Source organism: Corapipo altera, unplaced genomic scaffold (assembly GCF_003945725.1).
Source record: "Corapipo altera isolate COAL_440 unplaced genomic scaffold, ASM394572v1 1, whole genome shotgun sequence".
Taxonomy (NCBI): Eukaryota; Metazoa; Chordata; class Aves; order Passeriformes; family Pipridae; genus Corapipo; species Corapipo altera.
This window is the reverse complement of record NW_020884873.1, coordinates 5,410,660-5,424,227: the sequence shown is the minus strand read 5'-3', so window position 1 is coordinate 5,424,227 and position 13,568 is coordinate 5,410,660. Positions and strand designations below refer to the sequence as shown.

Sequence of the window (13,568 nt, the reverse complement as noted above, 5' to 3'; positions counted from 1 at the left end):
TCTCCACCAAAAAAGAATATGAGTCAATTGATATTCTGACAGCTGCCCATAGACTCATTCATGAAATGATGAGCATGAAAAGCACCATGGGAAGCAGGGTTCTTACCAGAGAGAAAGTCATTCACTCCATGCACATTCGGTTGAAGGAAGCAGCTTGGATATTGCAATTTATTCTTGTTGGGCTTGATGGGAAAAGAAATCTTAAATCCCAGCTGGAGAATTCGCAGGACTGTTTTGCTCTTTAGATTTGCTTTATAGTTCTGCAGAGTCCTGCTTGGGAGACATTAACATCAGTATTAACTATAGCACTTAGCACTTATTGTAATGTGTTTCATCTGCAGATCTTGGAGAGATTTGCAAGGTGAGTGCAGAATTACAGTCCCCCTGTTAGACAAACTGAACAGATACATAGAAAGGCTTGGTCATGTGGTCAAGGTGACACAATAAGGTGAAATGGTGGTGAAGTGACTTCAGGTCCTTCTGATCTCAAATGCCACCATGGGCAAAAGGGGTTATTTAGACTCATATTTTGCAAAGTAATTCAATACCAGTAGAAATTAGATGTGAAGTCATGCAATGTGAATAGCCTCTGATATATCCAATTCTAAAATTAATGCCTAGACCTGCAGAGACGTGTAGTAAGATGTCCCATTACAATCTGTGAAAGGTTTATGTTTTGTCTGTATTTCTGGAACTGGGCACCCTTTGCCCAGGCATGATCTTCTCTGGTTCATAAATTGTCAAAGTATTAAAGCGAGGTAAAGCAATAAGTGCAGCAGCATTATATAATCCATGGAAATAAATCTGAATATTAGAATTACTTCCTCTGCCAAGATGACAAACATTTCATAAATGCAAGATGCAACAGTGATAGTGATGTTTCTGAACTGGGAAGCAAATATTATTCTCCCAGTGTGTAAGGGAAAAATTGTCTCAGAACTGCACAGAAGGGTATTTGGTTGTGCCAGCTTTCTGTTTCAGCAGTTGGCTGTCTTTTGGCAACTGGCCATCTAATAATTCATTGCATGCCCATGGGGCATTTCATTGGAGGAGGGACATATGTTAGTGCAAGGGTAGAGCTGGTATCAATACTTGATGCCAGTGACATGGAACAGAGGCTCTCAAAGGGTCTTGCACATCTGTCTGTCTAGTCAGTCACAGACTGCAGGCTCTGCCCTTCTTTTGGTCTGCCTGTTGGGTTTCAGAGCTCAAAGTAACATAACATGAAGCATTTTTCAGCCTTATTTTTAAGGAAGCTGCTACATAGCCTTTGTTGTTGCTTTAACTGCTGCAGGAATGCTATGGAAGTAATGTGAAATTGGACGTTAGGTAGTGCAGGAGAAAAAGTCTATGTTCAGTGATGAGCCACACTGTGGCAAGATGTAAGAAGTGCAAAGACTTCAGAAGGCACTGTAGAGAGAATATCAAACCTACTGGTCCTTATGGTTTGCACAGTTTAAACCATGTAACACTTGCATGCCTTTAAGAAACTGTTTCAATTCCATTGAAAAAAATTGCTATGCTATGCTATACTACCTAGAAAATATGTAGCTAATGGGAGATTTTATCAGCCAGAGTGCATTATGGATGTGATGATAAATCTAAAAGAAGAGATTCTTGTGTAAGCAAAGCCACCAGGGTTTGCCCCAGGAACAGGTACAATAGTTGCTCAGAGAAGTTACGGATACCCCATCATTGCAAGTGTTCAAGGTCAGGTTGGATGGGGCTTTGAACAACCTGAGCTAGTGACATTTGTCCCTGCCAATGGCATGAGGAGTGGACTAAATTATTTTTAAAGGTCCCTTCCAACCCAAACCATTCATGATTCTGTGAAATATGTAATACAGTCTATGGCACTTGTCCCTGTGTTGTTAGTGATTCACTGTACTGGTCTGGTTGGAGTGAGCTGCCCACTCTGTGCCCATTGCCCTGTTAGCTGGACTGCTGCTCCTGGTGCAATCAGGCAAAGACAAGCTGTCTGATGGAAATGCCTTCTCGCCCCTTCAGCAACCTGCTGTCACTTGGGATGGATAGATGTGGGGACAGAGCTGTTCTCTACTGTCAGGAAGTCCCCTGAATAAAACATTGGTATTTAGCAGATTGACCAAATACCTTAGTCAGTGCCTTGCCAATGCTGCATTTTGAACACTGAAGCACTTTCAATGCAAATTATACAGTAGATGGAAGATCTAATGGGCTGTTTGAAGGCCGGGAAGTGGGGAGGTGTGGTCCCTCTACACCTAGCAGAGACAAGACCCCAGGGATCTCTTATTTTGTTACAAGCAGCGGGTATTTTGAAGTTGACAGGGAATTACACCTGTGAGACTGTGTAGGTCACTGAACACATGTGCCATAGGATGCAAGGCACCTGGATTTCCATTGCTAAATCACTTTGTGTTCACCTGGCAGGAAATCTGCCTTGGTCTCTTTTTTTGCCTTTGTCTCAGCTCCCAAAATTACAGGGAGGAAGTGGCCATTGAGATGGCATAGTCTGTATACCATGGTCCTAAATACAGCTCTGGTCTGGACTTGAGCCCATCATTTGGAAGAAACATCTCTTCTTGATTAAAACATTCCTGTGGTGGATTTACCACCAGCATTCTTGGTACATGGTTCCAGTAATTAATTACCCATACTGCAAAAAATTCCTGCCTTGTTTCTAGACTGGAGCCAGGGTGTAGGCAAAAAGTCTGGGTTTTCTGAGAACTGAGTCAGATAAGAAAGCCATCTGGGCAGTATTTGGTACTTCCTCTCATATTCAGCCCCGGTTTATACACAACTCTTCTGCAACATCTTCCATTTTCAGGTTTAGTTAACTGGCCTGAATGAACCTCACAGCATCTGCACACCTGATTATCCCCTGGTATTGAAGGTGTTGTGAGGTGCCAAGTAAACAAGTGATTGTGCTGCTGAGAGCATTCTGCATTGGGGAACGTAGTCCTAATCTCCTATCTGTTCTGACTTTTATCTTTCTGTAATACTTCACACCATCTTAATACTACTTATTGTCCTTAACGTTTTCCATCAGTGCAGTGTATTAAGTGCTTTGTGAACTGGTGGCTGCATGCTGATCCATGGGATCTCTTCAGCCCGTGTACCACTGCACCTGCATCTCTTACTGTACTTGAGTTTGACTTTCCACAGCAGTAACATCAGGGAAGTCTGAAGTACAATCTAGGATGTCTCTGTGCGTGCACCTCTGGTCTGTGGGGGCTGAGGACCTCCGTGCGTCATAGGCAAAGAATCAACATTAAGTAGTGCCATGTAAAGCCAAGCAACAGGATGGCATCGGGGGCAAATGCCAAATGTAAACTCAAATGGAAATCGTGAGTCGTAGTCCAGGGGTATCCTAGTTTTGGTAAGGGGGTGTGTGTCTGAGTGCTCGATGGATGTTGTGTTATCTCTGGAGATGAGAAAAGACAGAGGAATGTGATCACCCTTACAACTTTCCTTTAGCAGTTCTGACAGTTTTGGAAGAGTCTCTAGATACTGGAGCAGTTTAGGAAGAAAGCTGATGAACCTCATTCAACTATAGGCTATTTCAGACTATGACCCAAAGGGTCAGAGGATAACCTGGGGACACTGCCATTGCCTTAGTCTCATCAATTTTTCAATAGGTCAGACGGTCAAACAAAGAGAGTTTTGCCATTGACATCACTGAAAAAAGGATCTGACCCATAACCTTATACTCATCAACTTCATGTTCTCAGAAGCCAGACATAAAAAAGAGCATAGATTGAGTAAGAGTTATGCTCTGAGGATCTGCTAGTGATATTTCATACCTCTGTATACCTTTGTTTTACATTTTGTACTTTTAATTCACATGATGAAGTTTTCAGACAGAAGTGGATATCATGTGTAAGCTGAGTTCCTTGTCTTTTTCTTTTGCCTGTCACTGGCTGCATGTTCTCTATTGATGTCTTGTTCCTGGTACTTGACACTGACCATCTTGTCTGTGAAAGGAAGCACTCCAGCTGGTTTGCCTGATGAGAAGAAAGGAAAGTTTGCTTGGTTTAGTCACTCTACAGAAACCCATGGTAATGTTGCACTGCACTCTGTGTCCACACTGTGTATATCTGTGTGTATGTGTGTCTGTATAGCTCAGTGCAGACTGGCATGTTATACAGCTTTGTATTCTTCTGCATGTACGTGTCTTGCTTTTCTATTGTTTGTGCAATGTCCTCTTCATGCACTCAAGATAACAAGCTGCTCTGCAAATCAGTCTCTTGCTAATGTCTTCAAAATTGTTTTCCATTTGCAAATAAGCTCAAATATGTCTTGAAAGTGCTTTACCTCATCTTCAAAAATGACTTGCAAAATATCAGTGTTTGGGGATTTTTGCCTGCAGGACTTAGTCTGGACAAAAATTTTAATTATGAATGTTGTTTTTTTTCTTACAGCTTACTTGACTGTTTCATATACCTCAGAATATTAATTCAGTTTATCCTTAATTTATCTTTACAAATAAACAAGATTATTAAAACATCTGTCTGCATATAAAGGAAAAGGCACCATCAGAGTACAATATTCCATAGTTCTGTCGAGAGTGCTAGAGGGTCCATTATTTCATATGGTCCTAAGAACACAACAAAAGAACTTTAGATTTCCCAGATGTGTGTTTTAGGTACATAAATTTCTGTGATGGGGTGAAGGAAAGATAGTTCATTTTGAGGGACATTTCTGTCATAATGCTTTCAAAGCAAGAACCCAGAATACTTTTGGAAGAGCCTTCTGATATCTCTCTAGCCCCTGAAAGATCCCAGCCTTCTGATATCTCTCTAGCCCCTGGTCCCATGGCCCTCTGAGCATCTGCCCAATTGAAATACAGAACCTGTTTATTTTACATTGTCTCCTTTTGTACCGACAGCCCACAAGCAGATGTATTCTTAGTATTGAGTTACATATTCTTACAGGCTATTAGAAGTTTCTCCGCCAGCTAGTAGTGCATGCACTCAAGTCTCATCTGATATATACATCCAATTACTAATACAGGTCATGTTCTAAAGTTCTACCAGGTTTCTGGGAGATCTGCTTAACACCACCATCACTCAGTCTTAAGTATAATTTTTTCAATTGTTTTGTGTATTTCAAAATAGGGGAGAAGGAAAGAGAACACCTATTAAATCCTATCCATTTTCCTAACTTATGTTGAATTATTATATATTAAGGAGTTATTAAAGCTCATATAGGAGCCACAAACAACTGGTGAAGTGGTTTTTCTTTCTTTTTTTTTTTTTTTTATGATCTGTAGAAACAAATCAAATGTTGAGATTTGATAACAGATAGGAAATGTGACAGGTGCTTGAATCCAGATGAGATAGGTTCACACCTAAGGTTGCTTTCAGTTGATGTTTGTTCCATGATACTTCTGTAAAAGCCTAGGAGATTCTGTCAAGTTCTTCGATGGTGAGTGCCAATGTGAAATCTCCACCATAGTCCATATTCATTGGCTGCTTTGCTGGTAGTATCTGAGTGGGTCAGCCAGTCTGAATTTCTCTCTTATAGGTCCGGTTTATAATTGTAAGGTTGAAACACATTGATGTGACAGATACACGGTACACAAAATACATCAGTATTATTTATGGGGTATTTGCTATCAGGCTAACAGAAGCTTTTTATCTGCATACATGTCAATCCTGGTACCTTTTATTTGTATTCAGTCGTTGCACAAAAGATTGGGGAGGGCAGTGAGGTGGTTGGGCTGCTGCAGGTAAAGAGGCTCTTTTTTAAAGTGTTCTGTTGAATCAAACGGAAGCTTCTTGTTGGGGTCATCTGCTTTTCAATGGTTCTCATTCATAAAATTTCCAGGAACTGACTCTGAAAGAAAGAGAGCAGCTGCTTCTTCCCTTTTCTTTAGCATTTGAGCAACCTGTGTACGTTCCTGAAGTCTACCTGCCCAGCCTGGTCTGTACAGGGAGGCACAAGACTTGCTCAGCAAATTGCTTAATCCTCAGGAGCTGCAGCTGAGGGTCTTTTCATTAAGCCAGTTCCTTTACTCATGTGGCTCACTAAGAGACGTGGCAGGTTCTAATGGCCAACCCTCTCTTTTTTCTTCCCTTTGACTCTTACAGTGAGCATGCCCACCAGTGAGACCGAGTCCGTGAACACAGACAACGTCCCTGGAGCAGATATGGAAGGCGAAAACTGCGGCGCTAGACTGGCGTGAGTACTCACACAGACATCTGCATCAGGGCTTGGGCTGGACTCGTGGGTTAAAACCAGGGCAAATGTCGGGCTTTTTAAGAGGAAGAAAACCCCACTGTGGGTGAAAAGAGAGGTTGCAGAAGATCTATTGATCCAGGTTCTTATCTTAATTGCAGTGTAAACTCACTCTGGACATTAGCGAAGAGCCGATGGGTTTACACAGATTTAAATAAAGCACAGGATACCCAGGATAAGCAGATCTGGTTTTGCATAATAGCTAAGAGAGAAACTGATGGCTAACAGTGTTCTTATTTTAAAATTCCTCTTAGGTGATGGATAATCAAAACCAGTATGTGTAGACCAAAGAGTGGAAATGACGGGCCTGTTTCAATTTTTCTAACGATTCTTGTACACTTTACAGTGCCTTGTAATAGAAATACATTGATGACAATTCTCATTTGACAGACTGCATTACACCCTTCAAATGCTGCACAGAATACTGTAGTGACAAAGAAATACATCAGTTAGGAGGGATTAATGCCTCCTTGAAATTGCACCATTGTAGTTAGAGAAGGTGCTCAAGAATGTGTGAGATAGTGGTTATGAAATACCATATTATGTGGTGTATTTTTTACCAACATAGAGAGAAAGAATAGGCAAGAGGAGTCCTATATTCCCTTTTGTAGGACTAAACAAGAGTGGACTTTATGCTGTGGGGGCAATATGTTAGTCCCTCCTAATTTCCTCAAAAAAGGTGTTAAGCATACCTCTCCTATAGCTTGTACCACACTGGAATATTTTGAGGCTCTGTCCTGTCCTTGGGCCTACCTTGAGCTCTTTGGTGATGCTCAAATGCTCATCATAAGTGAATAAGAAATGCTTTATTTTATCATAGCTGTTGACCAGTTGACCCAGTGTTCAGGTTCTGACAGGAAGGCAAGTACTTGAGCCTGGCTATTTCCTACTTTCCAATCTCCTTTTACTGCTCCCAAACTCATGCTTATTGAATTAGAGATATTAGCAGGCACACTTCTGCTTTTTCCCTCTATGGCCCTGTCCATGGATTTACCTGACTAAGGCTGTCTGCCTTCACAATCTCCTGTGGCAACAAGTTTCAAATGTTCACTACCTGCTGTGTAGACAAGAACTTTTTCCTATCTATTTTAAGATGATATATCACTCCTTTCAGTCAATGTCCTCTCCTTCTAATATTGTGATATTTGGTGATCAACTGTTCCACATTCAGCTTATCTATCACTTCATAACCTTGTAAACCTTGATTGTATCTCCCACACATACCCTTGGCCCTCTCCTCTACAAACTGAGGAGGAGATCTTATCTACATTAAAAGATGTGATACCTGGGATATGTTATAAATTCAATCTGCTTTCCTTGAAGAGTCAGCCAGCTACTTACAAACCCCAAGAGAAATTATTTGTGATAGCTTTCTTTCCCCTGCCTGCTTTTGTGAACCTGCTGAGTCTTTTAGTTTAGATTATGAACACTTTTCTGAAGGAACCAGGCTAGATCTGTTCACAGCACTGAGGCAGTTGTAGCCCTTTCTTTGGCACTCCAGCAAGTTGCTTGTGCTCTTGGTGCATTACAGGAAGAATCAGGTGGATGTGTGATCACTTCTTCCAGCTGGATTCAGTTTGAAGAACTATCTCTATTCTGCAGCTGTGGTTCACAGAATCACAGAATGGGTCAGGTTGGGAGGGACCACAGTGGGTCATCTGGTCCAACCTCCTGCTCAAGCAGGGCCATCCCAGAACACATGGCACAGGGTTGTGTCCAGACAGCTCCTAAATATCTTGAAGATCTTGAAAGATGATCGTGGGCAGCCTTGTTATGGTGTCCATCAGCTCTCTCATGGATGCCTTCCGTCAGGGCCCATGGACTTTTGAATGTCAGGTTTGCCTAGCTGTTCTCTCACCCAGTCCTCCTTGGCCAAGGAAAAGTCTTCCTTCCAACATTTCTTTACCTTGGTCTCCTGGGTCAGAGATTCCTGAGGGCTGACTTTGTCTGTAAAGACCAATTTAAAAAAGGTTTTCAGTAATTCTACCTTCTTTGCACCATCTGTTACCAGAGCCCCCCCCTCCATTTAGTAATAGGCCCACATTATCCTTAGTTTTCCTTCTGTTATAGATGTATTTGAAGAAGCCTTTCTTCTTGTCCTTGACGTTCTTTGCCAGATTTAATTTTAGATGGTCCTTGGCCTTCCTCGTGTCATTTCTACTTACTCTGACAACTTCTCTATATTCGTTCCAAGTGGCCTGACCCTGCTTCCGTCTCCTGAGTGTTTCCTGCTTCAGTAATGACAGGAGTTCCTTGTTCATCCACGGAGGTCTCTTGCCCCCTTTGCCTGATTTCTTGCTCATCAGGATGCATTGTTCTTGAGCCTGGAGGAAATTATCCTTGAATATCAGCCAACTTTCCTTAACACCTCTTCCCTGGAGGAACTTTTCCCATGGTATTCTTCTGAGAAGATCCCTAAAGAGGCCAAAGTCAGCTCTCCTGAAGTCCATGGTTACACTTTTACTTGCTGCCCTGCTTCCTTCTTACCCGATGCTGAACTCTACAATCTCACAGTCACTGCAGCCAGGGCTGCCCCCAACTTCACATCTCCAACAAGGCCTTCCCTGTTTGGTAGTATTAGGTCAAGCAGCACACCATTCCTTGTGGGATCCTCCACTATCTGTCTCAGAAAGTTGTCATCAATGCTTTCCAGAAACCTCCTGGACTGTTTGCGCTTTGCTGTGTTGCTTTTCCATCATCTGTCAGGGTAGTTAAAGTCCCTCATGGAGGGGAGACACAGTGCCAAAAACAATGGCAACAGCTACTGTAAGGTTTCATATATTTTTAATATTACAGCTTACATTCATTTGTTCTTGCATTCAATGTTCCTAATCCCAAAGGATCCTAATGCACTTTATGAACTGTAAATGCAGGGATTGTTTTCACAGCATTAGACTTCAGCCACTTTCAGGGTAAAATGTGACAGGTGTTTAAAAACAACAGGCACAAGTGTATAGGGAGATGTATGAGGGATAGCTTGTTCTGCACTGAAACTGCATGGGGAATTTTGGCAAGCAGAACATAATTATCCTAGCTGGAATGTGGCCAGGAGAGCCAAAGTTAAACCCAACTCTAAACATAGTCATGACTTAGAATGGAGTTTGCTTAAAATAGCCCAGCATGCTCACAGGAGAATGGCAGTCCTCAGATTTGGCATTAGGAGCAGGGATGGCTACGTCCAGCAGGTTTTAGGGAAGAAGGCATAGGAAAATTACAGGAAAACTGAACTTCATTTCTTCTTCTCACGTTGTAAATGTTAAAGCAGGGTCTAATGTTTCACCAGACCAGGACAAGCAAGATTCAGAGAGATAAACAGTTTCCTTGCCACTTTTCACTTCGTTTGAAAATGGATGATGTATAGTAGGAGAATTGAAGTCTGTTATTGAGAAGGATTTTTTTTGCTTTTTACCCAAGGACAGTTGGGATCCTCAAGGCCTTGCTCAGATTGCTTTTCATCTCTAGGAGATGGATAGGCTCCTTCATCCATGAAAATGAATGGTTATATCATTGTATATGAAATTCTGGGGTGAGATACAAATTTTACCAGTACTTCCTGCATTTGTAAAATGTTTGTTTCAAGCTTTGTGAAGCTGCAAATTCCTTAGTTGTGGGTAAATTCAGATCTGCCTTTGATGCTGAGGTTTGGAATCCTTTCTGGTTTCTTTTGTTACTGTGTCACACACTTAAGCAGAGAGAGAAACCAGCTTTCCTGACTTTTTCCTGGTATTAAGTACTCTTCTCACTGACCTCTCTTTTAAACACCCCATAGGCCAAGATTCCTGCTGGAACATATAAAATTTAAGCAAGAATTTATCTGAATGAATGTTTTCTTTTATTGGAACCTGACTAAGAATCAGAATTTGGCCCAGTGTTCAAGAATAGTGAAAATTCATGTGGGAATTCAGTTCAGCTTTTCCAAAAAGTTCCTCATCGAGTACTAGAGATGTTGAGTAAGCATTAATAATTATACTCATGCCATCCTGATTTACTCTAGTTGAAGATTAGGCCAAGACTTTCGAGCAGTCATCTGCCCTCTGTTTTTACAGTTGAAATGTAGCCAAGTTTTTTGTTCGATTGTTGAGTTTCATGTGTTGCACGTGAGTCTTGGTTTTTACCAGTTTTCTAAAATCACCCAGTGGCCATGAGTCCCCATTGCTTTGCTATTAAAACACTTCTTCCCAGAGGGCACCGGCTGCACTGGACAAACTGCAGCCAGACATGACTGAAGCAAGGTGGAGATTTCAAGTCACAGGCAATATATTTATGTATTTAGTGACATCAAGCTGCCTAAGGCATTTAACCACCCCAGCACCACCACCCGAGTTATAGGCTGAGCTTGCCATCCAAATGCACTCACGATAAAAGGAATAAAAATGCTCAGGAGACTGAAGGGAAAACTTTTTCATTGAAGAGAATTTAGAATTACTGGCTGTTCTTTCTGTTCTTTTAAAAATCTACAGAGCTTTGAAAAACTGTGCCTGTGAATGACAGAAAGATCTGCTTGAGAAGCCAGGCTCAAACGTGCCTTTTGGAAAAGGAGATCTTCCCTGACAGCCTTTTTCAGCTCCACAGAGACATATGCTATGTGAGATCAGGAGAGTACCTCTCAAACACAAGCTATCTCCTGCTGATGAATTGTCTCAAAGAAGCTTTTATTTCTATAGTATCCATACTATAGGAACTGCCTCCATCAGCTGTGCTGTCTGGAGCAATGCCAGTATTCAAACCAGCTGAAGGAGTTTCAGGAGGAATCTAACATCTAATCTCTCTTTGCTTGTTGTGTAAATCCAATCTTTCAGACTTAAACCAAACAAAAAAAATCCAACTTCATTCATATTCATTCCTGGTGTAATTCTGCTGGCAACAGGAGTGCTGTGGTGCAGAGCAGTTCCCTTCCTAGGGGAAGTATAGTGTGAACTTCATCAGGCATTGGAATCTGAAAATGGTTTTGCAGGGTTCCACAGGACACTAAAAAGCATCCCACAACTTTCACTGTATATTATCCCTGTCATGGTATTGCCTTGTATTGCTTTGACATTTGCCCTGAGGTGGGAACACAACAGTTTTTATCCTCAAGGACAACACTTGGAAGTGGAACTTATCTTATTCCTGACGTGTCACAGCTTTAATAACCTGTTGCCTCGGGGTACAAAGAAACACGTTTCCTCTGCAGCAGGCATCAGTGGGATAAACCCAGAGCTGGGAGCAATGGGTTTCTATTTACAGGATATCCTTATTATGCCCAGGGCTTCCCAATAGCCAGTAATTTCCCTGAGCCTCTGTGGTTACTGCTGTGCAGGACTTAGATTCCTGCGGACAGACTATTGCTCATAATCAGAAATAATCAGTTCTGCACAGAGTGTCAGCCTATATAATCTTCCAATACAAGCAGAATGTTAATTTTCTAATACAACCATACAGATCTGGAGTGCCACAATAGAACTTGCTTTTATACATATGTATTAGATTAAAAAAAAGACCTTTGTGGAAACTAATGTTCCATAGAGCTTCAATAGAAAAGTGAAGCACTTGAACTCAAAGGGAAAGAGGGCTTAAAATTATCTGCTTTCATTGAAACAATAAGCCACTTGGCATTTTCACCTTGGCCGGGATTTCCATACATTTGGGGGACAGTTCAATTGCTTTTCCACCAAATGTAGTTCAAACAATAAAAAAGGATAAACCAAAATGAGCAACCTACACTGGCTTTCCAACTGAAAACCATGTGTCCTGAAAACATTATGAGAATGGAAGCTTTCTCTGGCAGCTGAATGGTCAGGGATTTTTCCCTTCATGCATTTCTGCCTGGGAAAATAATTCCTGTGCAGTTCTTGCAATCATCAGCATAGGATGTAAGGCGAAAGGTAAAGGCAAAAGAGTCAGTTTACTTGCAGGTTTGATGTAGTTGCTGCTGGTTTTCTCTTCATGAGAAGATAAACTCCTTGTGGTATGATGGGACCAAAGTCCCCATCACATCAGGAGCACTGGTAAAAAAAGTCTGCCAAAAGCTCTGAAACCACTGCTGACTTCAGCGGGAAAACACACGGGATCAATCCTTATGTGTCAGTCTCAGCTACTGCTCTCCAATTTATTATGAGCAAGGTGCTTTTAATATTCACAGTCAGCTCTAGATATGTGTCTAAAGGACAATAGCATGCCCTTGTGGAAGAGGAGTTATCTTCCTCCTTCGGACTCTGTGTTAGGACTTACCTGTGACTTGCCACAGGGAGAACAACATTATTTACTGAATACCGAAGTGCTGGCCTATTTTCTCAGCCTGTAAGAAAGCCTGTTGAATAGCAAAGCAGCTCAATTTTAAGCTAGACAGATCCAATTTTCTTAAGGGTGTTCTGTAGATTCTTACTTCTGGTCAGCAACCACCTCTTAAAACCAACAGGCCGACAACCACCTCTTTAAACCAGCACTGCTCCTATCAGGTCAGCATTCTTCATCCAGTGGAAATGGTCACTGCAAGTTCCTGTGCAGCTCCCCAGTGTTAATTGTGTTGTATAGAGGCAGGATGGAGGCCCATTGCTTTTTTGTGAATCGCAGAAACTCAGCTGAGGGTAGAACTCAGCCCTAACACTTTTTTAGGCTGCAGACTGCATGTATGCAGCTTATATTCCTAAATATGTTGTATAGTGATATGCTTTTACCCCAGTAATATGTGAAAAAAGGACCTTAGGGTGGACATTTTCTCTTCAGAGGTGCCAACATCCTGGCTAGAAGCAAAGAAATGTCGTCGGCAGGAATAGAGAGAGAGAAAAATGTTGTGCTGCTTGACCAGTAACTGCATGAATGCATCATATTGCACCAGAACAAAATCAATGTCACACCATGACTGTGTTCTCACAGTTCTAAAATCTGTAAGATATGCCCAGTGAAGCTCTTTGAATGTTCCCCAAAGTTGTGTGTAGCCCAGAGGCACAGTGAAGTCCATTTCTGTGTTACTGCTTTTCTGAGAGCTTTTACTAGTGAGTCCTTATGAAGGTAGTTGCCTCTAAGTGGAATCATATAATACAAAAGTAGCTGTGACCAGCATGTCAGATAATTTTATGGACATGTTTAGTGACATCCACACTCAGAAAAAAAGCTGTAATGTGGCCTTTTTGTCATGCTTGGTGACCTACAAGATTTTTCCAGAATTGTTTGTTGTGTGTGCAATTACACAGTCCTTAATCCCTGTTATACAAAAGTGTCATTCACAAGTGCCTTCTCTGGTGTCCACCACGAATATGGAAATGAACACTCTTATCTCTGAGAATGTGGGGTATCTCACTACATTTGAGTTATGCAGATTATCCAGAGGTTTATGTTGATAAAAAATCTTTAAATTTCAGTGCCTTATC

General features: G+C 41.6%; 1 protein-coding gene across 13 annotated transcripts in view; it reads left to right on the top strand.

The window, feature by feature from the left end:
* Positions 1-13,568, top strand: part of CACNA1C (calcium voltage-gated channel subunit alpha1 C) — a 433,754-nt gene that overhangs the window by 304,351 nt on the left and 115,835 nt on the right. For 7 of the 13 annotated variants that reach the window (XM_027658535.1, XM_027658511.1, XM_027658495.1 and 4 more), the window contains exons 10-11: positions 3,963-4,037; positions 6,072-6,162. In XM_027658535.1, coding sequence (XP_027514336.1) covers positions 3,963-4,037; positions 6,072-6,162 — 166 coding nt within the window. The remainder of the gene's footprint in view (positions 1-3,962; positions 4,038-6,071; positions 6,163-13,568) is intronic. The other 6 variants (XM_027658568.1, XM_027658551.1, XM_027658560.1 and 3 more) reach the window with 1 other exon arrangement.